Below are 26248 nucleotides of genomic sequence, written 5' to 3'. Positions count from 1 at the left end.
CATATGATTGTACAAATATCATATTAAATTAATATTCTGTATTGGTGTCCTGAAAGAGTTGGGTTTCCCTATTTATCCTTGCCAGTTTCTTCAGCCAAATTCATAGCTATGTACGTACAAAACTAGAAGGTCAGATCATTACTTCCAGTAATAAAATCCTCTTGAGGGGAGCTTTGGGAAAGGAAATATCCATGAGCAGGCCCTCTCAGAGGTCCAGAGAGGCCCGGGCCACTTCCAGCTTTTGAGGCCCCTAGCCATAATAAAAATAAAAAATGACGACACATGAAAACAAAATAAGGCATCAAAAAAAGAGTGAGACATAATTTGAATATTTTTTTATTTAACAAATGCTTTTCTAGCCTTTTTCTGTGCTAATTATTGAGGAAAAAATCTAGCTTTTGTGCAATGTCACAGTTGATATTAAGCATAGAGCCCATTCAAACGCTCTTGTCCCATAGTTGAACGGTGATAGTTCTTTACCTGCTTCAACATGTTGAAGGTGTGTTCACCTGAAGCCACTGATGCAGGCAAACTGACAAAAATACGCAATGCAATTGTGATATTAGGAAACATCCCAGAGAGTCCAAGTTCAAGTATTTCTTGAAGCAATTCCTTTGACTTGCAATCCAATTTAAAGTTCGTGGAATATATTCGTTTGAGGAAGATGGCCTCGTCAATGAGATCTTTTGAGATTTCTTTGTTGTGCTGTTGCTGAAATTGTTCAGCTGCAAAAAGTAGATCTTCATTACTCAGTCTGTTGAACTGCCAAAGAAACCCAAAAAGGGTACAAATTGGTCACTGTGACTCAAATCAACGTGTAAGACCTGATTGAATAGAGTCGAAGGTGACAAGGAAGATGTTGACCCTATAATGCTGCTCGACATCGGATTCAGTAGGTAAATTGCGATTGGTGGAGAACTCAGATGAAATGCCAATATTCTGTGCTACTAATTTGGACTCAGTCAGGATCACATCCCATTGTTCACAAATCTGTTGAATGTCATTGATAAGACTTTCAATGTTATCCCTCTCAACATCAAGTGTAGCATTGCGTGCTTCAATTACCAGATTAGTTTGGTGGATCATTGTAAGTAGTTTCATCCACAAAGATGACATCAGAATGGATTAAAATTTAGATATGTGCTTCTGAATAGACTGAAGTTCAGTTCGAGCCTGAGAAGTGAGATTGAGAGATTCAAGCTCATTTAAAGCCTTTCTCCCTGAATTCAAATGCTGCGCAACTGGTTGACAACCGTCAATCCGGGCAGACCATCTAGTTTTGGACATCCCATGCAGTGAAACAGGAAGATATTGCTTCAGAATTTCCCACCTTTGTGGACTGCTCCTGAAGAGATTGTACATTTGCTGAACAGTTCCAAAGTAAGTAATTGCCTCCTTGCATGATTCAGCACAGTCAACACCTACAAGGTTTAGTGTGTGGTTTCCACAACTGGAGAAAATATAGTCTGAATTATGCTCAAGCAGAACTGTTTATACACATTTGTACTTCCCAGCCATATTAGATCCATTGTCACAGGCTTGACCAATGCAGACTTGAAAATCTAACTTAAAACCTTCTAGAATTGCTAGTATTCGAGCAGCAATTTCTTTTCCAGTTTTTCTTGTGAAATTATCAAACAAAATAAACCTTTCTTCAACTGAAAATGTTGAGCTATCTACAATCTTAACATATTGAATAACCATAGTAGTCTGTTCCTTGTGAGAATAATCTGCAGTGGAATCAACGATTTAAAAATATTTGGCATTTCGAATCTCATCAAGAATTGTTGTTCGTACGGATGACCCACATAGCTCAATAAACTTGTTTGGTATGCGTGTGGAGAGATAATGGACTTGTATGTGCTTTTGACTCTCTTGCGATTCTCGACCACATTTTTCGTACTCTGATAAAAGTGGGTCATATTTGCTGAGGAGCTCAACTATGCCTAGAAAGTTTCCATTTGCATGATCACCAATACTGGAACCAAAGAAAGCCAATCGCCACTCAGAAAGATAAAGGATGACATTCAGGATGCGCTCAAGAAGTTCTTTCCAGTTATTAGTTTCTGTAGAGAGTTCAGTCAAGAGTAAATTCTCAACTGAACCTTCAGCTGATTCTGCCCGACTGGCTGATTTCCATGTAACATAGTTTTCTTTGTGTGACGTTGAATTCTCATGTGATGGTATTTAGTCTTTCAACTTCCTCCAACCTCTGTTGATGCTCCATCCTGATTGATCAGAGAGAACTAATGCATTTGCAGCACTTTTGTTCAAAATGAAGCGGGGTGCACAATACAGAGATTATTTTTCCGTATTCCAGCATAACAAGTCTCTTGTGCACGTCTCACCATTTAGAAGAGTTTTTGTCAGCAGACGAGTAGGGAAAGTATGATCATCATCATCTTGTGGAATGTTACTTGGAATTTCAAAACAACTAATTTGAAGAAAAGATTGCATTTAGGCAGCATTGCTCTTGTCATCAATTCCAATGTCAGTCACAGTCAAACCTGTAGTACTCATGAATTGCTCTTGCTGCGTAAGATCTATATCTTCCTGTTGCTGTTGAGTTTCTTGATCGTACACAGGATCTTCTTCTGCATCTGTTACTGCTGGCACATCTCCTTCTTGAATCTGGGCCTATAGACTACGAAAGCCAATGATGAGCTACCAAGCTAGGGCTCAACCAACCAACCAGTCACATCATTTAGCTACCATATGAAGATAATAATGAGGAATTCTCACACATAAATCATGCCTTAGTCAACTATAAAACTATAAAAACACTAAAGTGTAACAATTGTCTACTTTTCAACACGCACTTGATCCAGCACCAGCCACTACTCATGGTTTGTTTATATAATCAGCTGATCTGAGGGGACACGTTCATCACGGTCTAATATTGTGCCATCAGAACTGATATATTATTATATTGATAATATAATATATTTTATTAATATTTATTGATAATATATTATACCTATATTGTATTATATTTTTATTAATATTTATGAACATTTTTAACTCTTTGATATGACAATCTATATCAGTTAACAAAAAAAGTATGTCTTTTACCAAATCACTTCTCTTATTTGCTTAAATTTGCAGATCTAAGCTGAGAGTGTGTGTCACATTTTGGTCTGATAGCGATGCACATAAAAACAAGTTGCAAAACTTATCAAATGCCAAAAAATTAACACGTGTCTAAATTTGAGGCCCCTTGGAGCTTGAGACCCAGGCCAAATGGCCCTCCTGGTCCCCCCTCTCATTGGCCCTACCCATGACAACCCCACCATTTTCCTGATGGGGCAGGTTCCCCCCCATGGAAAAAGCCCTGGGACCCCACAACTGACCCTCAAGGATCTGTGAGAGGCCAGCGTGCATCCATAATGATGGCCCTTGCACCTCCACACCAACTCTGGGCCCTGGAAGGACACCTCTGTTGAAGGCATGCTACAAGGGACTCTCCCTAGTCACAGTTGCTCCCAGGTTTCTGAGCCATACATACAGGAGGGGACAAACAAGCACTGAAAGGTACCAAAGAATCATCTGGCCTTTTGAATTCCCACTACAGCAGACCACATTAGTTTTCACATTAGTTAAAATATGCTTCATGCTTCCTCACATTAGCGTACCTAGTATATTATTTTGTTTCCTCTGATATATAACAAAATCTCTCAGGGCATTTATCCATGTATATATCTGAATTTAGGATACAGACTCTACTTTCCATTGGATCCTAGCCTCTACTATACAGGTACAATAGTGGGAGGAAGGTTGGGAAGAAAGAATATAGAAAGCCTCTCATCCCAGTGCTAGCAACAGAAAAGGATCTCTCCTTAATGCTCAAAATGTGCTAGGAGAGCTAACTATCATGCCTGTTCACACACTGTAGCCGCCAAGGAGGCATGTTGTGCTGGATATGCATAGCCTCAGCTGACTAGCATGTAAGTGGGATTAAGGATTGTTTTGCCCAAATAAGAGAAATATGATCCCAAACACTCTTGCCTCAAGACCTTATTTTTATGGTAAAGTAATAAATCCCTAAAAATAAAGGTTTAAAATGAAAGGTTACTGAACCGCTACTACAAGCAATGCAAATACATCACTAGAATTGATTTGTCAGAACTTCTGAATTTCTAACATTCATATTAAGTTTTGACTCTTACCTTTATTTCTAAAGTGCCACCAAATCCCATTTTAAATTGCCCTTGCATATCTTTGGTAAATACTCTCTGAAAGGTTTGTTTGAATAAGGATGTATTGAAAGAGTCTCCCATTACCATGTAGCCTCTGGATGAAAGACCAAAAAAAAAATACCAAGATAAAACACACAGAAACACAACTAGAAAGCATCTGGACTACTTATTATGCATTCATTTAGCAAACAGGATATACTTAACTTACCTCTCAAAGAACATATCTACACTGAAATTAGACACTGGTGGCTGGCCTGTGCCAGCTGACTCGGGCTCCCGGGGCTTGGGTTGCGGAGCTGTTTAATCGCACTGTAGACTTCCCTGAGGGTCCTAGAGCCTGGACTCGAGCCCTAGCTGGGAAGTCTACACTACAATTAAACAGTCCCACAGCCTGAGCCCACGGGCCTGTTGCGAGTGTCTAACTGCAGTGTAGATGTACTCTCAGAGTTTAAAGTAAAAACAGTTCATTCTGAAACACTCAAACATTTTTTTCAAAATCACTTAACAGGGGCTACTTTCAATTATCTCATCATAAAACACAATGGGGAACTTTGTAAACAGGTTTCTTACAAGATCAGCACATCAAGGTCATCAGGCCCTTAATACAAAACAAAAGCTTCAACTGGAGAAAACATTGCACCGGATTTTATCATTACAGCTAGTTTTTAACCCTGCCTTACGGAGATGCAGTCGTTGATTAACTTATCTCATCCTAATATTCTGATACTTTCCCATATCATTTTGCCTCTGTCAGATCAGTAATCATTTCAAACTTGAATCTATTCTCATAAAACACATTTTGTCCGTGAGCTCAGCAGTGATCACTGAAGATGAAATTACTGTGATTACAGATTGCAGTGCAACTACTCGTACTGAACAGTGAAGTATTTTTAAATCCATCTGATTAGCATTTAAGGAATGAGCGTAAAACACGATTAGTGTTTATCCCCAGTAGTGCTCACAGTGTACAAATATAAGGCATCCATGTTTTTAATAATACGTTTGATAACAAGTTGTGTGTTAAGTTCTGCCCTCCAACTTTCCCTTTATAAATTAACTAGTTTCTGGTAGTCATCACAGTAGAAGTGAGTCTTCAGGAGTTATTTAAATATGGAGACCAGCTCAGAAAGAACATCCCTATGCCTAGCAGGCAGCATAGCAGCAGACAGTGAGAGAAGTAGACTAACGGGATGTCAAGGCTGGTATTGTTGGGATGGGGCATTGCAGAAAGAGACATAGGAAGGGGCAGAATTACATAGCACCTTGACTCCAAGTACAAGAAGCTGGAACTTGATGTGACAGAGGAACAACAGCTAGTAGTGGGATTCTAAGAGGGGTTGACATGATCACATTAAGGCATGGAAAATAATCTTAGCAACAGAAATTTGTACTAACTGTAGAGAGGTAGGTAACATGAGAGTCCAGGAGGCCACAAAGCAAGAGGTTACAGTAATCAATATGGGAAATTATGAAAGCCTGAGGAAATTTTAGCTGTTGGGACTGAAAGGGTGGATCTTAGAAAAGTTGTGCAGCAAGAAGTGGCAGGATTTGGATATGTGAGAGGCAGCTCAGACAGATTAACCCCATGCTATGGCCTTGAGTGACAGAAAGGATGAGGGTGGTGTCAATAGAGAGACAGAATGCGGGAGAGCAGAGAGTTTCACCGGAAAGATCAGTATTTGTTTTGACCATGGTAAGCTTTACTGGTGATGCCATCCGGAAGACGTCAGAGATATGACTGAATGGAGACAAGTCAGGAGTGAAGAATTTGAGAATCATCAACATAGAGACTGTAGCTGAAATCTGCATGAGTGAATTAGACTGCTCAGAGAAAGGGTAAGAAAGAAGATGAAGGCTCCCAGGACAGATCTCTGTGATATCCCCATGGGCAGTGGGAAAAGAAGGAAGACAACAACCCACTCCTTCTCCACGCTCCCTCCACAAACCACTCAGAACAGCCAGAGAAGGAGAAGAATCAGGAGAGGCCAGTAATATGAAAGGTGAAGGAAGGCAAGACACTCAAGTAGGGTATGACCCACAGTGCAAGGCAGTAGAGAGGTCAAGGATGATAAGGAAGGAGTAAAGAACTGAAGATGTGGCCAAGATGAGGGCTGTTTGAATCCTCGATGAAAGTAGTTTCAGCAGAGTGAATGAGAGGAAGTTGGACTAGAATCAATACAAGATCTAACACATTGTTCTGAAAAATCTTAGTTTTATTACCCAAAATAACATCAATAGTAAAGAGAAATGTTTTCAGGGAGGTCAAGAACACACTATACACAGTACATCATGCACCAAGTTATAAATCTTGAAGAGATTCAAGATACTCAAAAAAATGACATCTAGAGAAGTAAGGTTTCCCCCTCAATCAAAGGACAAAAGGAAGAACAAAAATGTAAAAGAAATAAAAGATCACAGTGAAAAAGTTGTGTGCCTGAGCATTACTGAAGCCCTAGATACATATATGGAAAGGAAAAATAGATTATTTGGCAACAGTACACAGGCTAAATGTTTTAAAAAGACATTCACACTATTTATGCCCCAAATATTTAATGTTAAAAGTAATGAGAATAAACACCCTCATAATTAAACCCAAAATTATGGTAAAAAATTCTTCTCAGACTCACAACAATTTAGGTCTATATGCAAACTACCCACAATCACAGTATACAGACATGGAGTCATGATTATTTCTTCTATCATTTGGAACTAAAACGAAGTCATTAGTATTTTTTGGTAAGGTAATGAGCACTCTATTTTAAATACTTTAAAAAGAAAGTGCACCTTCATACACTACTTTAAACAAATTAGACACATACCCAGTATAGTTGGGACAGCACTTCATCTCCAGAAGACCAGTCTGATCTAGTGCACATGCATATATGTCAATAACATGACCAGTTGTAGCAGCACGATTAGCCAGAGCTTCAAAATGCTAAATACGAGAATAAAATGCATTTATAACAATATGCAAACTGAACTCGTCACACTTTAACGTTAAAACAGAAGCTCTCAGAATTCTTGTACAACAGCTAAATTAAATTGTATCCATATTATACTCTAACATTGGCTAAAATCTTTTTTTGAGAAGGTGAGAAAGGTCTAGAATTTTTTAAGACTATTCCCTACTTTTTCCAGCCAGTTTAAAAGATAACTCGTGGTAGGTTGATCAAGGAGGCATTCTACATAAAAATCAATGCTACCATTCTAGATCACTGTGCATTAAGGCCCTGATCCAACTCCTACTGAAGTCAGTGGAAACACTCCCAGTAACTTCAGTTGGAGTTGAATCAGGTTCTCACTCAATGTACTGAAAATCCTTATGCAATTTTGGAAGATATGTAGTTATTCAAGGAACATTCAACAACAACAAAAATGTTTGTAGGTTCTATATCACTTTATTCATATACTAATATCAAATGTCTTATTCTAATTATGTATCAAATAAAAAAAATTTACATCACTCTTCCCCATCTATTGTTAAGTCTTACCTTAGTAGCCTTTTTAACATAATTGGCATTGTCTTTTTCAATGTCGTGCCATGATCTTATAGGTAACTTCAGTTCATCCCCTACAACCATCCCAGGTCCTTGAGTGCCTGGCCCTCCAATGAACATCAATATATGTGCACCAGTGTTAGGGAAAGTACACTGTAGGACAGAAAGAAAATCTCAGAGAGCAACTCTTTCTGCTATAAACAGTTACTACATAATATTAATAGAGGAAACAACTATGAATTTGTGTCTATTGTATTGCTTGGACTAAAGTAAACAATTAGAATTTCTTTTTCAAAATTCTGAGTAGTAGTTTAACTTAAAATACCATTTGTGCCTCACTAAAACTAGTGTTTTTAACTTTTAAGACAGTTCTACATATATCTGAGGTCTGATCCTCTGTTGGTCACCACTCTACTGATTTCAACTGAGCTAAGATAATTTACACAAATTGAGGATCTGGTCCATGGTATTTTGGGAATTTCCCCTTCCCTACTAGTTATTACTAGGAATAGCTGAATGAAGGGGGAGGCAAGACTATCTTTACTTTCAAGATTTTATCTGCTTCCTTATTCTGAAAACACAACCCTCCGCTTAGTGCCATTACATCAACTTGTTACTGAAATGGTTGTCATCACAAAATAATGCTGTAATATGGAAAATAAACTGCAGAAACAAATGGAATCTTTGTACAAAACATCTTGTTTCCATGCAAGTGTCTTGGGAGATAAAAAATATAAGAGGGGGCAAATATTAGATATTGGCAGAATTATTCTAAATAGAATGTTTTTTTCAGTTGACTTTTGTGCCTCTGTGAAACTAGTGCCTAGAAAACAAGTAGCTAGTGTCTATTCAAGAGGTATTCACCACACAACTAGCAGTCTTGCTGGCACTCTCAGCACAGAACTGAATGGGTATGGAGACTGAACTAGTTTCTCCTCCTGAGAGGTGGACCCTCCTGGAAGCTGCATAAAAGCAAGGGGAAGCTTGCAGTCAGGGCCGGCTCTAGGATTTTTGCATTCCAAAGCAAAAACAATTTTGGCCGCCGCCCCCTTCTTTAATTACCCCACCCCCGCCTCAACTCCGCCCCTTCCCCAAATCCCCAGCCCTGCCTCCTCTCCCCAGGCTCTCAAGGTGTGAAACGGCCGCTCGGGATCTCCCCCTGTCTCTCAGGTTTGAGAGCCTGGGAGGGAGGGGGAGACTCCGAGTGGCCGCGGCGCGGGCGCCGCTTCTCCCCCTCCCTCCCAGGCGCCCAAGCCTGGGAGGGAGGGGGAGCAGTGGCGCGCAAAACGGCCACTCGGGATCTCCCCCTCCCTCCCAGATTTGAAAGCCTGGGAGGGAGGGGGAGACCCCGAGCCGCCGCGGCGCGCAAAACAGCTGATTCGCACGCCGCTGCTCCCCCTCCCTCCCAGGTTTGAGAGCCTGGGAGGGAGGGCAAGTAGCGGCGCGCGAATCAGCTGTTTCGTGTGCCGTGGCAGCAGCAGCGGAGGTGAGCTAGGGCGGCCGGGGCACATTTTTAGGGGCGGCATTCTGGCGCCGGCCATGCCGCCCCTAAAAATGTGCCGCCCCAAGCACCAGCTTGTTTTGCTGGTGCCTAGAGCCAGCCCTGCTTGCAGTTTGTTGCCCAAACTCCACCTCTTCTATAGCTAAAGAGAGGACTTTCATCACCAGAGCAACCAACCTGGCAATTTTCACTAGCACTGAATTCACTTCTTTAAATTAAAGTTTGTTCCACTTGGTGTCAATACATCTTTAATGACATAACGAGGAACAATAAAAGTTAAAAGGACCCTGGGCCTGGGAGGTCCCAAAAAAATAATAATCTCAAAAATGCATTTTCATCATAGAAAAAAAAGTAACAGTTCCCCAAATCTTTTTCAGCTAAGCTGGGATATAAAACAGGCTCACTCAACTTTCTGCTATTTTCTTTTAAAAAAAAAAAAAACATCAAATATGTGCATGCACATGAAACATCTCAGTTAAACTCAACCAAAATGAGACCCTTCCCATGCTGTACAGAGTAATTGGGGAGAAAAATAAAAAAAACACATCATAAAGAAACCGTCCAGGTTACTCTTGTAAAGAAATACAACCTTTAAAGGGAAGTAAAATTATGTAAATTAAACCCCATTAACACAGAAAGAGCACAAGGGTAGGGGAGAACATAGGCAAGATTTCACAGGCCCAGCAGTGAACCATCAGCATCTTGACAAGCTGCCTTCACTACTTTAACTGATATCATCATCTGAACATATGACTACAAAGGCTGCAAAGTAACATTACAGGTAAAGAAGGCTGCACTGTTTAGAGACTTGAAGGAAGGAGCTAAGACAAGTATGCTGCCACAATACCATTGGCTTTCAGTATCCAAAGCAAAGGGACAATTCTTAAAGAGAAGGGAATGGGAAGAATAGACTACTGACAAAGGGTAAAAAACTGTAGAAAATAGTGTTAAACAGTAAAGAGTTATAAGCAAACAAAAGTCACAAAAATCAAAATGGGAAATAGTTAAAATAGGAAGGGAATAAAACAACAAAAATAGAAATTAAGGAAAAGGCTAAGATATTACAAAACACTGAAGAATTGAACAAAAATAAGTATTAAAAAGAAAAAAGATTTGTAACAAGTAACAGAGTCAAAGCAAACAGGCATGATTTAAACAACTAAAAGACAAAGGGTAATAAAAATAACTGGGTAAATTAGGCAAGAACTAAGAAAAAAATGCATTTTTAAAAATTTTGGGCTGCATCCCATTTCCTTCTCCCTCTTTGCTCAATACACTTTCAATACAGATTCTTAGCTCTTTGACCGGGATGGTATTCTTGCTTCGTAGAGTGCCCCGCACACTTTTGGGAACAATATAAATATTGAGTTAATATAATAATAAAAGATTGGTTGACTTTCCTTTAATCTAGACTAGAAGGCAAAATGTCACCAAATAAACAAGCATAAAGTAGTAACGTAATTGTGTTGAATATAAAAATAGAATGAGATGCATGCACTCAGATTAAATAGAGGAAAATTCAGGATATGTCATGTTTGTCTGAATCTGAACACAAGACTAATATACATGAATTACAGAGACGGTTATTGTTATGTTTTGATTGCCGCATCCGCCATAGAAGGTTTTATGTAGGACAGTGATCTAGTGACATTTAAAAACAATTTTAGGTAAAACTATTACCTCAAGGAGTCCTACAGCTATAGAAAGAGCCACTCCAGAGGAACGCAAAGGTCTTTTCCCTTGTGGAACAGGCCAAGGATCCCGTTGTAATTCACCCAAAAGATCAGTAAGATTCATATCAATTTTCTGCACTGGCTGTAGGAATCTAAATACAGATAAATGGCATTATGTTAGCTTTAGGATTCTTTTGGCTATATGACCTTTTAAAAGATAATCAGGACTAGTAATTCATTGGCAATGTGTTAGATTGCAATGTCAAAGATCCAAATCTGGGTTCAGACCACAGTCTCTTGCTCAACAGGCTGGCAAGGTCTGGAAGCACTACATACACGGTATGCTCAGCCTGAGGAGACAGGAAGCTTCACATGGAGCACTGTAGCAAGGCAACCTGTTGAGCTAGAAACAATGCCATGGTCCAGAAGGAACTACATGCAGACAAAAACACATCAGGTCACCATGGGAATTTGAGACAGACACTAAAGGGAAGAGGATAATCTTGGAGAGAAGACAAAATGAAAATGTTAAGGGGTAAAATTTTCAGAATTGTCTAGGAATCTAAATCCCAATGGATTATTTAGCAAATAGATATGATGATAGGCAAAAAAGGCTAAGAGAATGAAAGATCAAATTATATATGGATAAATACTTCTGTTGATATATTTTAAAATATTGGATATATTCATATACGTAGGAAGACAGAAATGGCACTTCTATATATTCTCAAATGTGCTGAGGCACAGTAAGTTTGTTAAAATACATCTTTGGAAGAAGTCATGATAAACATGTCAAAAGCAATGGAAATAGCAGAAAGGCCACAAATACTGATGTCTGTAAGCAAACTACCCTTGTAGACAGGGATCTTTGAGTACAATCTTTTTGAAGGGTGAATCAAATGCATTCTTAGATGTGGAATCCCTTCTCCTTTTACTCTAATTCTCCTATACCACCTTTACAGCCTAAGATCCCATCTACACTACAAATGTTACCATGTTAGGTGTTCTAGTTATCCCTTTAAATGATTAAAACAATTAGATTATTAGAGACCCGCATAGAATGACCAGTACATATGGTAAGAGGGGGAGTCTGTTATCTGGGACAGACTTTCCCCATTCTTTGCCAATGGGAAATTCATTACTGTCACAACTCTTCCAGCCTCAGCTTCCAAAGCTACATTCACGGTCTCTAAGGACAGCCAAGCAAAGATTGTGCTCCCCAGAAACCTTCTCAGACAGTCCTTAAACCTGAAAAGCAATTTGCATTAAAAGAGTAGGATAATACACAGCACTCAACCTACTAGAGCAGGGTGGGCAAACTGCGGCCCGGGGGCCACATCCAGCCCTTCAGACATTTTAATCCAGCTCTTGAGCTCCAGCCGGAGAGCGGGGTCCAGGGCTTGCCCTGCTCCACATGTGCTGTGGCTCCGCACGGCTCCCAGAAGCAGTGGCATGTGCCCCCTCTGGCTCCTACACGTAGGGGAAGCCGGGGGCTCCGCACATTGCCCCCACCCCAAGCACTGCCCCTGCAGTTCCCATTGGCCCGAAACCACAGCCAATGGGAGCTGCAGGGGCGGCACCTGTGGACGGGGCAGCACGCAGAGCTGCGCCTCCACGGAGGTGCCAGAGAGGGGACATGCCACTGCTTTCGGGAGCTGTTTGAGATAAGCGCCACTTGGAGCCTGCACCCCTGACCCCCTCCCGCACCCCAACCCCCAGCCCTGATCCCGCCCTCCGAACCCCTCAGTCCCAACCCAGAGCACCCTCCTGCATCACCAGCCCCACCCCAGAGCCTGCACCCCCAGCTGGAGCCCCCCCACCCCACAACCTCCTGCCCCAGCCCAGAGCCCCTTCCTGTACCCTGAACTCCTCATTTCTTGCCCCACCCCAGAGCTCACACCCCCAGCTGGAGCCCTCACCCCCTCCAACACCCCAACCCCCAATTTTATGAGCATTCATGGCCCGCCATACAATTTCCATACCCAGATGTGGCTCTTGGGCCAAAAAGTTTGCCCACCCCCGTACTAGAGCATCCCTCTAGTTGTATCAATCACACAAGAAAAAAAGTCATGAGGTAAAGTTTTCTGGTAAAGCAATTTAACAATGAGATTTTTTTTTTTTTTTTAAATAATACCTGTTAGAAGGTGGTGGCTGCTGTACCTGAGGACCCCGGCCTACTTGTGAAACAGATACTTTAGTAAGCCCCAACATTTCCTGTAAAAAAATGTGGAGAGAGAGAGAGAGAGAGAGAATTTGATTACAGATTATCTTGAAGTTCATCACTATGATCATTTTCAGGGTTTGAGGGTTTTTTAATTGTTTTTTTGTCTATTACCTGAAGTTGTTTTGCAGATAGGTCCTTTGTGCCTCTGAAGACATAGCTTTTTGAAATTCCTTCACAACCAAGCTCATGGACCTGCACCATTCTCCCAAATGTAATAAGCCCTACCAAAGCAGTTGGTGGTAAGAGACTTAATGACATTTGCATGGATTCCTTCAGGGCTTGCAAATCTTCATCTTCCATGCATGTGTCCACAACGTAAAGAAATATCAAAGGCATCTGAGGACCACGCTTTAAGAAATAATAATAACTGAGTGAAAAAGCACATTGTGCAGTATATACTGTACAGAAAATAATTAAATTGCAAAAATAAACGTTGTTCCAGTTATATTAATTTTAGTAAATATAGAATTTGCCACATTAGCTCAGACCAATGCTCTATCCAATTTGGCAATCCACCTCAGGCAGTGGCCAATACCTAATGCTGAACAGGAGAGTGAACTCAATATCATAATTAACTCTATCCAAAAGTGCAATGTTGAATATAGAAGAAAAAATTCCTTCCAGGTCTAACCAGATAATTTTGAATCATGAGGTAAGGTTATTAACCTTACAAGATAAAAAAACAAAGTATTACTCAAAGTGCTGCTAGTGGTCATTAAATTTATCCAAACTTAGAAAAAAACCAGAAACAGTATTAGGTCTTCTGACCTCTGAGACATTTCATTCCATACTTTGACTATAAATTAGCAGTTCCCCTCATTCTTTCTAAATTCATTCCCCTGTAATTTCAGCAAGTGTTCCCTTTTATCTAGTATTACAAATCTAGCCAAAAGGACGGGTTGACAAATTTTAACTTTACCTTTCTTAATTTGAATCCCTCACTGCAGTCCCCTCTAACTCCTTCCTTTTCCAGTCTAATTAATCTTATTTTTCACAGTTTCTTGTTGCATGGCTTTTTTCCTCTACTAATCTCTACTAAGACACTCCCATGCCCTACCATGATAAAATGGAGATAGATAAATTATGTTAGCTATGCCTGCTTGGTGTGGCATTCTGTCCCCCACTAGTGGCACCTACCCCAGCTTGAGATTGATGAGTCTGCTACATCGTTGGCTAAGGGCCACATAGCTTTTAACTCATGTAATAGAGGCTCATACACTAAGCTTCAGAGGTCCCAAATTCAATCCCACCCACCAACGACCAGGGTCTTTCAGTGTTACAATTAAATGAGAAAATCCAAATTATATTAACTGATCAGCCAAAAAACAGTTATCTGTAAACACAACCAGTTCACTGCTCACCTTCTCCTAGAAATAAATTGGTTCCAATATCAATCCATGATTATTCAGATATAATCTTCACTTCAAAGACCATTCACTAAAACTTGATCTAAATTATGTTGGCAAGCAGCAATAAAATGATTTTCCGAAACAAGCACAAGTGAACTGAACTCCTCATGAAGAAACAAATCCCAACAGAAGATTAAATCTCTAGAATATATAGAACTTCCCTCTCTTATATTGCCCTTAATAATCAAATAATGTTCCTATAATTTTATTATAATCACTATAATCAAAAATAGTACTCTCCATTTCCAATGGATGATATTGGTCGAAGGTCTACAATTGAAAACAGGTAGAGTATTCACTGCATTTTAATCACTACTAAATCAAAACAAAAGTCAAATAAGCCATACTCTACATAGCTAGCTTCAATCTAATTTAATGTCAAAGATTTTATTTGGTGGTTTTTTTACCTGTACTACATATTCAATACTAGAAAACTGAGGTAAAAGTTCTGCAGGCTGGTTCATCTCTGATATACCAGCGTAAGTAGGAGGAAACTGCAAAAGCAAAAAAACAAACCATATTAAGTACACATTTCAAGTTAGAGAAAAACACTGAAAAATAAACATGTACATATATTATTTGCTTCTGTAAAAAACGATAGCTATCACTACTGTGAAAAGCTCTCAAGTCTAGTGTCTCAGAATGGGCAGACATCCATATGTTTAGCATCCTGATAGCAATTCCAATTCACAGGTATAATTTTAGGAATGGTGCATTTCATTTTCCTCCTATAAAAGAAGGTCAGTCTGTAGTCTGGATACTTCATTTTCTTACCTGATTTCTTTGATAACAAAAATTGCAAGCCCAGAGTTTTGCTCGATAATCCACTTGGCTATAAAAATAAAATTAGAAAAGTTAATGTATTATGAATAATTTGTTTTACATTACCATGGGGCTTTGACACTAAATACATATGTTGTATGTACAACATGGATTCAACCTTTATCTGTTTATCATCACTTTTTCCTAATTGTCAAAGAGGTGTGTGCTTCAAACAAGAATTTCCCCCTCACAATGCATCATCTCCTTAATGATTCTGCTGTAAATTCACAATAAAGAATGTATAACTTTGTAATTACTTCAGTAGCAGAAGACTGATGTAATTAACACAGTATCATGGCTATTAGAGAGGAAGGATGATAGTTAAGGCATTGCACTCGGATGTAGGAGACCAGGTTCAGTCCCAGCTCTAACAGACTTCCTGTGTGGTTTTAGGAAAGTCACTCTGTCTCTCTGTCTCAGTTCTCAACCTGTAAAATGGGGGAAAGTAATACTTCCTTTCTCTTACCCTTCATCTATCTTGTCTAATTAGGCTCTTGGGTTCAGAGACTGTCTCTTACTAAATGTATATACAATGCCCAGAACAATGGGTTCAGGCCTGTCGATGTTACTGTAATACAAATAATAATAATAATAATAATAATAATGGCTTCACTGCTGGTCCAGACAAAAGGAGAAGTTAGCATGATAAAAGGAAAACTCCTATTTAAAAAGATTCCTTCAGTAATAACGGGTGGTGGAGAGGGTTAATACACTGCTTTTGTATAAATGTTCTTGTTTTCCAAGTATGCCCAAGAGCAAAATTCCCTAACTGAAGGGAAACCAAATACCTATAATTTCTTAAGTCTTCCTAAAAATTAAAATAGATACACGCATTTCAAATTGCACCAACTCTGCTATTTGCAGTAACATAAACCATGTTAGACTGTGCAAACAGAAAGGGTATATGCCAACTCTGTCTACCACATCCCAAACCAGCTGATCTTCAGAGGCATTATTTTCTCAGCCTTCTTTTTGCAAACAGGATATTAATGCAACAGCTTCCACTGAGACATGATAAAAAAATAATTAACTGAGTTTAAACACAACAAATTTCTTTAATAGAGGGACACACCCCAAGACAGCTACATCATATATTCAGTACATCCAAAATCCAAAAATTTTAGATACAGTTCACCATGTGATTTTTTTAGCATATAGCATCTTTCATCTGAGGACATAAAATTACAGATGTCAGTAATTATTATTACCCCATAACAATAATAATAAAAGTAAGCGGAACTTGTGCTCCCAAGTCACATAGGTGCTTTTGAAAATCTCACCCACTGTCTTTAGACAAATAAGTAGTATGTGTTTCCTAGTATTTTTTTTAACCTTATTCCTGTCTTCTCCTGACAGCAGCAGTAATAGGGCAGAACAATTAGTGAAAAATGACACTAAAATCTTTGGATCAGATCCTCACCTGCTGTAAAGAGGCATAGCTCTACTGAAGTTAATGAAACTGTGCCAATTCATACATTTTAACACCAGAAAGGGTGAGCAGATCATCTCGCCTGACCTCCTGTGTAACACAGGCCACAGAATGTTACCACATTATCCCTGTACTGAGCCCAATCATTTATATTTGACTAAGCATCTCTTCCAAAAAGGCATCCAGTCTTTATGTGAAGACATCAAGAGAGGGAGAATTCATACTAGCTGAGGAGCTGATCCTTCATTTACAAATTTTGTTTAGCCATACTTTAATTTTACAAATAAAAAATCTTGAGTGAAATATAATGCTTCTGATAAGGATAAGCTTCCATTAGACCTGACTTCAGCTATAAGCAAGTACTGTTCCAGCTTCAAAACATAACACTGAGACCTCTATCCTGACACACCACCTTACAGCTATTAAAGTCCATCCTTTGTCTCCCAAGCTGGGGACGCTGAATCACATAAAATTGAGCTAACTGATTTTGTGATGTGTGCAAACATCTACTATGGTAAGGACTAGCGGACAATAATTAATTTATTTTATAAGGAACATAAGTCAAATAGGATCCAACTACACAAAAGATGAAAACTTGTTACACTAACTCACCTCTTCATATTTATTTTCTAGAGATAAAAAAAATTTAAAACTGTATCTACTATCTCATGTGAACTTACAGTTACAGAAAACTTCAGTCTCTTATAACCTGATTCAAACTAAAGTTAACATAAATCAAGTTAATTAACTGGATAATTTTTTGTGAATGTCTTCCTTCAAAACAACTATGAGCTGGATCCTGAAATCCTTAGTGGTTGCAGGTTTGGGACCTACATTTGTGCCTAGAGTATGCAAAATTTTATAAATAACATAATTTATGCATGAGATGCAGTATTTTCAAACCAGCATTACGAAGGAAAGTTTTTGAATAAAAAATGTAAGTATTTTATATATATATTAAATACCAAAGTATTAGCTAAGTTATTTATTAGGATTACCATAAGGGATTCAGAACTGCACGACAGGTGGTCCTACTGCACAGAACTGGCTCATACTGAATGGGAGGCAAATCAGGACGCTCTTTCAGTGGTGTAAAGAGGGAAGCCACTGGGACTACCATTCTTGTGGCTTCAAGGCGACTTGAAGGCCAAACATTCCAGCTGAATCTAACTCCATCTCTGTCTTCATTCTGCTGGATGAATTCCAGGAAGGTTGCCATTGTTAACCTTTTTTCTTATTTCTGAAATAAAAAGGTATAAATTAACAGGATATATGTGGGTTATATTTTAAAAGAATCACAATCAGGAACAAAAGCTTTAATTACAACCAATATTTACTGGTTAAACACATGATAAAATGTCACACATACTGAAATGTTATGTATTCAGTTTAAAAGGAGCTTTCAGAAATTCCCGAAAACTTCTATAATTCTAAATGAATTATATAGAATTCCAAGAGGAAATGAAGAAAAAAAACCTCTTGGTATGCAGCAACATCATGAAAAGTGCCAAATGTTTGCAAAGTTTGCAAAGTTAAAATAAATGTACTGCACTGAGAGATCATTTTAAACTCATGGTTTTACATTTTCTGTTTTGATAGAAAAGTTTATAGGAAGTTGCTAAGAGCACAAACAATATTAAGAGACATAACACACCAGCATTTTTTTTTTAAATAATGCACACTTCTGGGCCATTCCCCAAATATAAATGTGTAATAATGCAGTGTTCTACCCTGGTTAGGGAAGTGCATGTTCTGGGACAATAAGATCCTGTTGGGGAATAGCATTATAAATGGTGCATGTAGTACCACCTTATACTTAAGGTTGCCCAAATCTTTCCATTACCAGACCTGGTTTTCAGTTGCTTATAACTTTGCCAAACTTAAATTCAATCCAAACAGTTTCTCCTGGCAGGTGTCTGCTTCAGGTTGATTTTTTTACATTTCAGCTAAAATAGTTTGTTTCAGACAACAAGGCTAGGGGAAAATATGTTGTTTTATTCATGTTAATTCATGTTAAATACATCTGTTTCGTTCACCAGAAACTCTGGTGCCTCCAAGCTTAGCAGCAAGAACTTGAAATTTGGCATGTGATGGGCACCCTAGTACTAGGGATTTGTAGTTTGCTGTTCCTGTGAATATCTGTCCAAATTTGGCCAAGTTATAAGCCTTCACTAAATCTCAGTTCACATATGACTTGTTAGAGTACAGCAACTAAAAGCTGACAGCTCTTCTGCACTGAGTGTGCTCCATCCCAAGAGAGGACCTGCATGTTGACCCAGTACTGACTTTCCCTGCAACTGCTACTGCTGGGTGGGCACCACTGTGGCACCACAAACCAGAACTGAGAGCAAGAACACTCTCTTCTGTGTTCTCAATGCTCCCCCTGTTTGCACCTAGATAAGGGGGAGGGATAGCTCAGTGATTTGAGCATTGGCCTGCTAAATCCAGGGTTGTGAGTTCAATCCTTGAGGGGGTCACCTAGGGATCTGGGGCAAAAATCAGTACTTGGTCCTGCTAGTGAAGGCAGGGGGCTGGACTCAACTCAATGACCTTTTGGGGTCCCTTCCAGTTCTATGAGATAGGTATATCTCCATATATTATTATATTAATGAGAAGGACACAACCTGACTCTAATGCAGAAGGGTAAGGAATAGGAGGAGGGGGAGAGGATACAAGAGGGAGTTGGGAGGACAGGAAAAGGAGCTCAGGGAGACCAGGGATAGCAGCAGGAGGAGGGAAGATGGGCAGTCGCCATAAAATGGATGAAGACAGAAGCAGGGGCAGGAAACCATGGGAAGGAACTGGGGGGAAAGGGGGAGGCACAGTGGGCAACAGAGCAGAATTTAGGCAGTGGGGATGGGATGGGCAGAGGTCCAGAGATAGCAGCAGGGGAGGGGCCAGGGAGCGGTTGAGGGGACACAGGCAAAAGGTCAGTAGGCACTAGCTCACATTCCCTATAGTGGTTAAAATGCCAGTGGACCAGTCTACTCTAGCACTGTCACCATTGATAGCGGTGAGGCGGCACAATGTTAGACTCAACACCAGAAGAATTCTCTCAAATTCTCAACATAGATAAGCCTAATACAATTACAGAACTAAATATATACAAAAAGAAAAACAAAAAGTCCAGGATCAATCCATGTGGATCCAATTGCAGGACTGGAGCCATAGTGTGGATAGGCTCACAGTTTCATATACTTGCTTAGCCACTCGCGTGATAAGTAAATTGCTTACTTTCTAAGTTATAAAAATACTAATGGTCAGAATCATTCCCATGAGCCCAGCTGCACAGGAAAGAAGAGTTGCCTTGACGGATGGCAGGCAATGGTACACAGAGGGGTAGGGGGTTTCGACGAGGAGGGAAACTTTAAAATATGATCAATACAAACGATCTAAGCAGAGGTTGCCTCGGAAGATACTATAAGAATCCAATTCAACAAGGTGCTTAAGTACATCTGCAGCTTTAAGAACACAAGTAGCCCCAAGATTTCAGTGGGACTACCCACGTGATTAAAGCTATTCACTTACTTAGATACCTTGCTGAACTGGGGCTTAAATCAGCACATTTCATGGCTAGGCTGGCTCCATACCTATGCTTTAATGGGTGCTTGAAAGCAGTGTGCAACTCTGAGCATGTCTCCTGGCAAACTTCCCATTGGCAGGGATCTGGCTCTCATTTAGAAAAGTTTTAATGTTTTATGTATGGCATATACCACTAGTTTACAGTCTTGATGTAGGAGTTCAGATAATACTTAAATGGACGTCAAGGTTTTTAGTTCTAAAATATCAGTGATGAAAATTATCCAGAAGGTAAATGTAGTATCTAGTTTTTTGTTTCATTGTAAAGTGCTATTATTCCATTATTGGGAAACTTAATAAACAACTACCAATGAAAACTGACAATTTGAAAATGGCCCACAGTAACCATTCCCAAAACTGACTGTGCACATCACAATAAAATGGAGATAGTCTATTTGTCAATGTCTACAGACTGGATCCTTTTTCTTAAACTCTTCCACAGTTGCTACCCCCAACACTGCTCCAGTTCAATGGTGGGAGCACTAGTACAGGCTAGCTGCCAGTGTTTTAACAACCATGTCATATAATCCTATTATGAGCAGGTCTACAGGACATGATAATTAAAATGCAAGGAGCTATCAGGAACTCTGTCCACACTAGCACTCCATTCATTGCTACTAATAGTAGAGATACATCAGCAGTAGTCAGGGTGGCAAAATTTAAGAAAAGTAGCCTAGTGTAGACATGGCTATTAGGTAGAGAGGGAAAGTGAAGATTGGGGGGTGGGAGCACACAAAAACTAGGATGTATGTGGGGGAAAGAACAGAGAAAGGAGAAAAATAAGTCAGTTAAGGAGTGAGGGATAGGCTGGTACTTAAAAGGAACTAAAAAATAAAAGCTTTCTCCCCTAATATTTCAGGAGCCATCACTGTAATGTTGGGAAATAGATAGGTGGGCATGGGTGAGAGTGAGAGAATGTTACCAGAATGAAAAATAAATAAATAGGCAATGTGGATGAATGCAAAATAATGCACAATGGAAAACATAATCCCAACTATATATGTAAAATGATGGGGTCTAAAGTAGCTGTTACCACTCAAGAAAGAGACTTTGGAGTCATTATGGATAATTCTCTGAAAACATCCGTTCATTGTGTAGCAACAGTCAAAAAGATAATAAAATGTTAAGAACCATTAGAAAAGGGATAGATACTAATATACTAAATATCATAATACACTATATAAATCCATGGTACACCCACATCTTGAATAGTATGTGCAGTTCTGGTTGCCCCATCTCAAAAAAGATATATTAGAATTGGAAAAGGTACAGAAAAGGGCAACAAAAATGATTGGGGGATGGAATAGCTTCCATCTGAGAAGAGATTAAAAAGACTGGGATTGTTCAGGTTGGAAAAGAGATGACTGAGGGGGGGATACGATAGAGGTCTGTAAAATCATGAATAAGGCTGCGAATCATTCACAGATCACAGCTTCCGTGACTTTCCACAACCTCTGTGAATTTTACAGCAATGGTGCGGCTGACCCCAGGACCACCCCAGCAGCTGGGGAAGCCCAGGGGCCAGCAGCACCGGCCACTGCTCTGACAGCCCCAGGCTGCTGGTCCCCAGCACTGCCCTGGAGCAGTGGTCTGGGACCAGCGGAGGTGGCAGCGGGGCCCTGGGCTGCCCCCCGCCCGGAGCAGCAGCAGGGCCACAGGCCACCCCCCACCCAGAGTAGCAGCGGTAGCAGGGCCACGGGCTGCCCCCCCACCCAGAGCGGTGCCATGGGCTGCCCCCACCCCTACGGCAGTGGCAGGGGGCCCCGGGCCGCCACCGCCCTCTCCAGCGGTGGGGGGCCCCAGACTGCTCCCCCCCCAGCAGCAGGGGGCACAGGGCCACCCCCAGCTGCAGCGGCCCCCTCAGCAGAAGGGTCACCCCGTGCTGCCCCCACCCCAGCAGCAGTCTTCAGGAGCGCTCCTCTCCCAGCACGTAAGATTTAGTCACAGGTATTTTTAGTAAAAATCACAGATAGGTCACTGGGCCCTAACTTTTTGTTTATTGCCCATGACCTGTCCATGACTTTTACTAAAAATACCTGTGACTAAAATGTAGCCTTAATCATGCATGGTGTGGAGAAAGTGAATAGGGAAGTGGTATTTACCCTTTCATGTAACATAAGACCCAGGGGTCACCTGATGAAGTTAATAGGCAGTAGGTTCAAAACAAACAAAAGGAAGTACTTCTTCAAACAATGCACAACTTGTGGCACCCGTTTCTAGGAGATGTTGTGAAGGCTGAAACTATAACTGGGGTTCAGAAAAGAATTAGGTAAGTTAATGGAGGATATGTTTAACAACGGCTATTAGCCAAGACGATCAGGGATGCAACCCCATGCTCTGGATGTCCCTGAATCTCTGACTGCCAGATGCTGGGACTTAACAACAGGGGTGGATCACTCAGTAATTGCCCTGTTCTGTTCATTCCCTCTGAAACATCTGGTATTGGCCACTGTCGGAAGGCAGGATACTGGGCAACAAGGACCATTGGTCTGACCAGTATGGCCATTCTTGTGTTCTAATGTAAAAATAGCCTGTCAACGTCAACTCCAACTCTACTCGAGACATAAGTAAAAATTTGAAATTAAGACAAAGTATTTCAAAGCTAACTCCCTTTTTCCGTACAGTATCTTTTAAAGTCTTATTTCCCCTTCATTTCGCCTCTACTTTGAAGTAGCTCTATGTAGTCTTATTTTTATCCCCTTATTACTTGGTTACGTGCTCTACAGAGGGCAAGGTACGCAAACTCTGTATGGTGACTCATAAAAATGAAGCGCATGCATACAAAGCCCCATAATGTGAAACGAGTTAAATGCAGTTGCATTTCTAAGATAGCATATGCTTCTTGTTTAGATTTAGGAAACATGTTCATGCTAAATTTCCCTCCCTTTCTTTCCATCCTTTCCTTCCCTTCCAAGACCTGACTTGGTTTATGTATCACAGTTTAAATTACCAAAATAGGATATAGCTTTTTAAGACATGGGTTTTGCAGTTGAGTTATTGTAGTTATACATACAACTTTCTCACTAAAACAAAGACATCATGCTAGACTTGGAGGGCTTAATTTGGTAAACCCTTACTCGTGTAAATTACCCTTGCCCATGTAAGTAGTCTCATTGGGATTTGAGGGCACTTAGCACTTTCTAGGATCTTTCCCTTAGTATGTACCAAATATGTTTGTTATATTTCACAAAGATATCCCATAACTGTACAGTTTTAAAACATATGCCGTTAAGTAATCATTCTGGAAACCACTGTTAGTTTGCTGACTGATGCAAACAGCAGTATATGTTTTTTTCCCAATACAGATTCATTCTTTTAATATCCCCTCCTTTATTACAGCACTTGCAAATACCTTTAAATATTTCTAAACCTCTTTCAGAAACTCATTAATTTATTTCAAAATAAAATCTACTCAACCGTGGTAGAACACCTGAACCCCACCAATACCCTAGAGATAAACATCTTGTTTTTGTAAGGGTCCCAGTGGGGCAGCAATCATACTTCAATACCGTAAAAATATTATAATGTAGTACATACTTCTTCTAAAATAAAATTAAACTAGTAAGCTTGAAATTATAGCAATCACACTTTAATCAGCCTATTAAATCATTATTAACTTTATTTCTGATTTGATTATTTTCTTTCTAATGTTTACACCAAAAGAAAAAAAAATCAGACAAATTTATTCCAATTCCAAAATGTTTAAATTAGGGAAAATAGTTGGCACAGATCAGAATTAACTGTAAATTGTCAAAATGACAGAATTTAACCAGACAGTAATAAATGGTCAGCAGCAGCTTCATTAATTCCTCTCTTTTCTGTGACCTTCTTCTTGAACACAGCAGTACTCCAGACTTGCTTCCCAAGTCCCCTCCATTAAGGACTGATTTTAAGAGCAGAGTAAGTTATAGGCCATCTGAGGGGAAGACTTTTGCTGCAATGGACTTACCGAAAAGCAGTTTTTGTACTGCTATGCCTGTAGCTATTTAGGAACTGCTATGGTCCCTCCAATCCCTTAGTGTGGGCACAGTAATACCAGTAAAAGGTGCTTATATCTGATTTCTGAAAAATTACAGATATAAGCTATACCAGTGGTTCTCAACCTGCAGCCCAAAGGCTGCTTGCGGCCCATGTGATATCCTCAGGGCCATACAGGCAATATTGGATGCGGCTCACAATAGTAAATAGTTTGAGAACCATGGAGTTATACCAATATAAGCACCTTTATACTAGTTAGTATAACCACATCTACACCAGGGGCTTGTACCACTTTAACTATTCTTTGCTGTGTCCCTAAGACAACTCCTCTTGTCAACATAACTGAGCATCTCCTCTTATACTGTTGATCCCAGTCCTGCAGAGCAGGCCAGAGTATAACATATTAGCAAACTTGGAGACTACTGTTCTTGAATGACCAGTATCCCAAATTCCAACCTCAGAGCCACCGGAGGGGGCTCGGACACTGCTGAGCCTGAAGCACAGGCACTTGGAGGGAGTCATGTCATGGGCTCTCTACGCGCATACCCCCCAGCCCATAGCATAGGGGTGACAAGACTTTAACTCCCTGCACCTCCCAAACCTCACGCACTGGGGGTGGACTCCCCACATACCTCCTCCCCCACGCCATCTACTAACAAGTCGGGGAGAGCTCCCTGCACCACTCCCCTCAACCCAGAAACAACTACACCGACCCTCCTCTGGAGGCTGGAATTTGGGATATTGGCCATTCAAGAACAGCAGAGACAACTGGGATGGGGGCACCCTGCACCCACCCACCCTCCAACCCACAGACAACTGGGGTGGGTGCTCCCTGCACCCCCACCACCCCACACGCACTCCCCAACCCACAGACAATTGGAGTGGGGGACGCACAGACAACTGGGATTAGGGTCTCCCTGCACCACATACAAGCCGCGAGCACCGGGGGTCTCCCTGAAGACACCGCTCCCCCCCCATCCACAGGCAGCTGGGGAGGGTTCCCTGCAACACACACAGCCCGAGGGCAGGGGCGCTAGGAGATTCTAGCGCCCTGCACCCCCAAACCGCGGTCCCGGGGTGCTGGGCTCCCGCGCCCCCTTGCTGCCCAGCTCCCCCTCTCCGCGCAGAGTTGTTATTCAGCTGCCCAGCCTCAGCCCCACTCACCCGCCGGCGTCCCAGCCCCAGCCGCCGCCTGACTCACTCACTCAACCCAGCAACCCCGCGCTGCCGACGCGACAACATGGCTGATGGGAGAGTCCGTGCCACGTCAAGGGGCAGAGAGCGCGGCGCGGCCGGGGGCCGGGGCTGCGCCCGCCCCGCCGCGGGGTCTCCACGGGAGGAGAGTCGGCACCCCCGCCCATGGCTCCCCCTGCCGATCCGCCCCCGCGCTGCAGGCAGAGCGTCCCGGGGCAGCTCGGGCAGAATTGACTCCCGTGTTGTTCGAGTGTGTCTGGCTGAACCTCAGGGGAGCCCCGAGGCAGCCAGCGGACCACCCTGCCCTGCCGCTGGTGCTGTCGTCTTGCACAGGGCTTCTGACATCCTTCTGCTCCGGGGTTTTGCCACAACCGGCCATGAGGGACTCCCTGCATCCACACCCCAACCCACAGACTACTGAGGTGTGGAACTCCCTGCACCCATACCCCTAACAACCAGACAACTGTGCATGGGGGACTCCCCACACCCACACCTCACAGACAACTAGGTGAGGGGGACCCCTTGCATCACACTCCAACCCACAGACAACTAGGGTGCAGGGACTCCCTGCCATCCTTCTGCTATAAACAAAGGTTCTCTAGTGTTTCTCCCTCGTACATGGCATCTGCCATCCTTCAGCTACACACCAGGGTTCTGATAAAAGAAGGAGGAGTACTTATGGCACCTTAGAGACTAACAAATTTATTTGGGCATAAGCTTTTGTGGGTTAAAACCCATTTCATCAG

General features: G+C 41.2%; 1 protein-coding gene across 2 annotated transcripts in view; it reads right to left on the bottom strand.

The window, feature by feature from the left end:
* SEC23A (Sec23 homolog A, COPII coat complex component) overlaps positions 1–25612 on the bottom strand; it is a 45287-nt gene extending 19675 nt beyond the window's left edge. Inside the window, exons 1-10 of one of the 2 annotated variants that reach the window (XM_034768580.1) lie at positions 25473–25612; positions 17750–17991; positions 15275–15332; positions 14908–14994; positions 13203–13439; positions 13002–13081; positions 10875–11019; positions 7688–7846; positions 7016–7131; positions 4167–4290 (exon numbers count right to left, since the gene is read on the bottom strand). In XM_034768580.1, the coding sequence (XP_034624471.1) occupies positions 4167–4290; positions 7016–7131; positions 7688–7846; positions 10875–11019; positions 13002–13081; positions 13203–13439; positions 14908–14994; positions 15275–15332; positions 17750–17970 (1227 nt within the window). In that variant the 5' untranslated portion in view covers positions 17971–17991; positions 25473–25612. The remainder of the gene's footprint in view (positions 1–4166; positions 4291–7015; positions 7132–7687; positions 7847–10874; positions 11020–13001; positions 13082–13202; positions 13440–14907; positions 14995–15274; positions 15333–17749; positions 17992–25472) is intronic. The other variant, XM_034768581.1, reaches the window with a different exon arrangement.
* Between the last annotated feature and the right edge of the window lie 636 nt (positions 25613–26248).

The sequence above is a fragment of the Trachemys scripta genome, chromosome 4 (genome assembly GCF_013100865.1).
Source record: "Trachemys scripta elegans isolate TJP31775 chromosome 4, CAS_Tse_1.0, whole genome shotgun sequence".
Lineage (NCBI taxonomy): Eukaryota > Metazoa > Chordata > Testudines > Emydidae > Trachemys > Trachemys scripta.
This window is presented reverse-complemented; position numbering and strand designations above follow the sequence as displayed.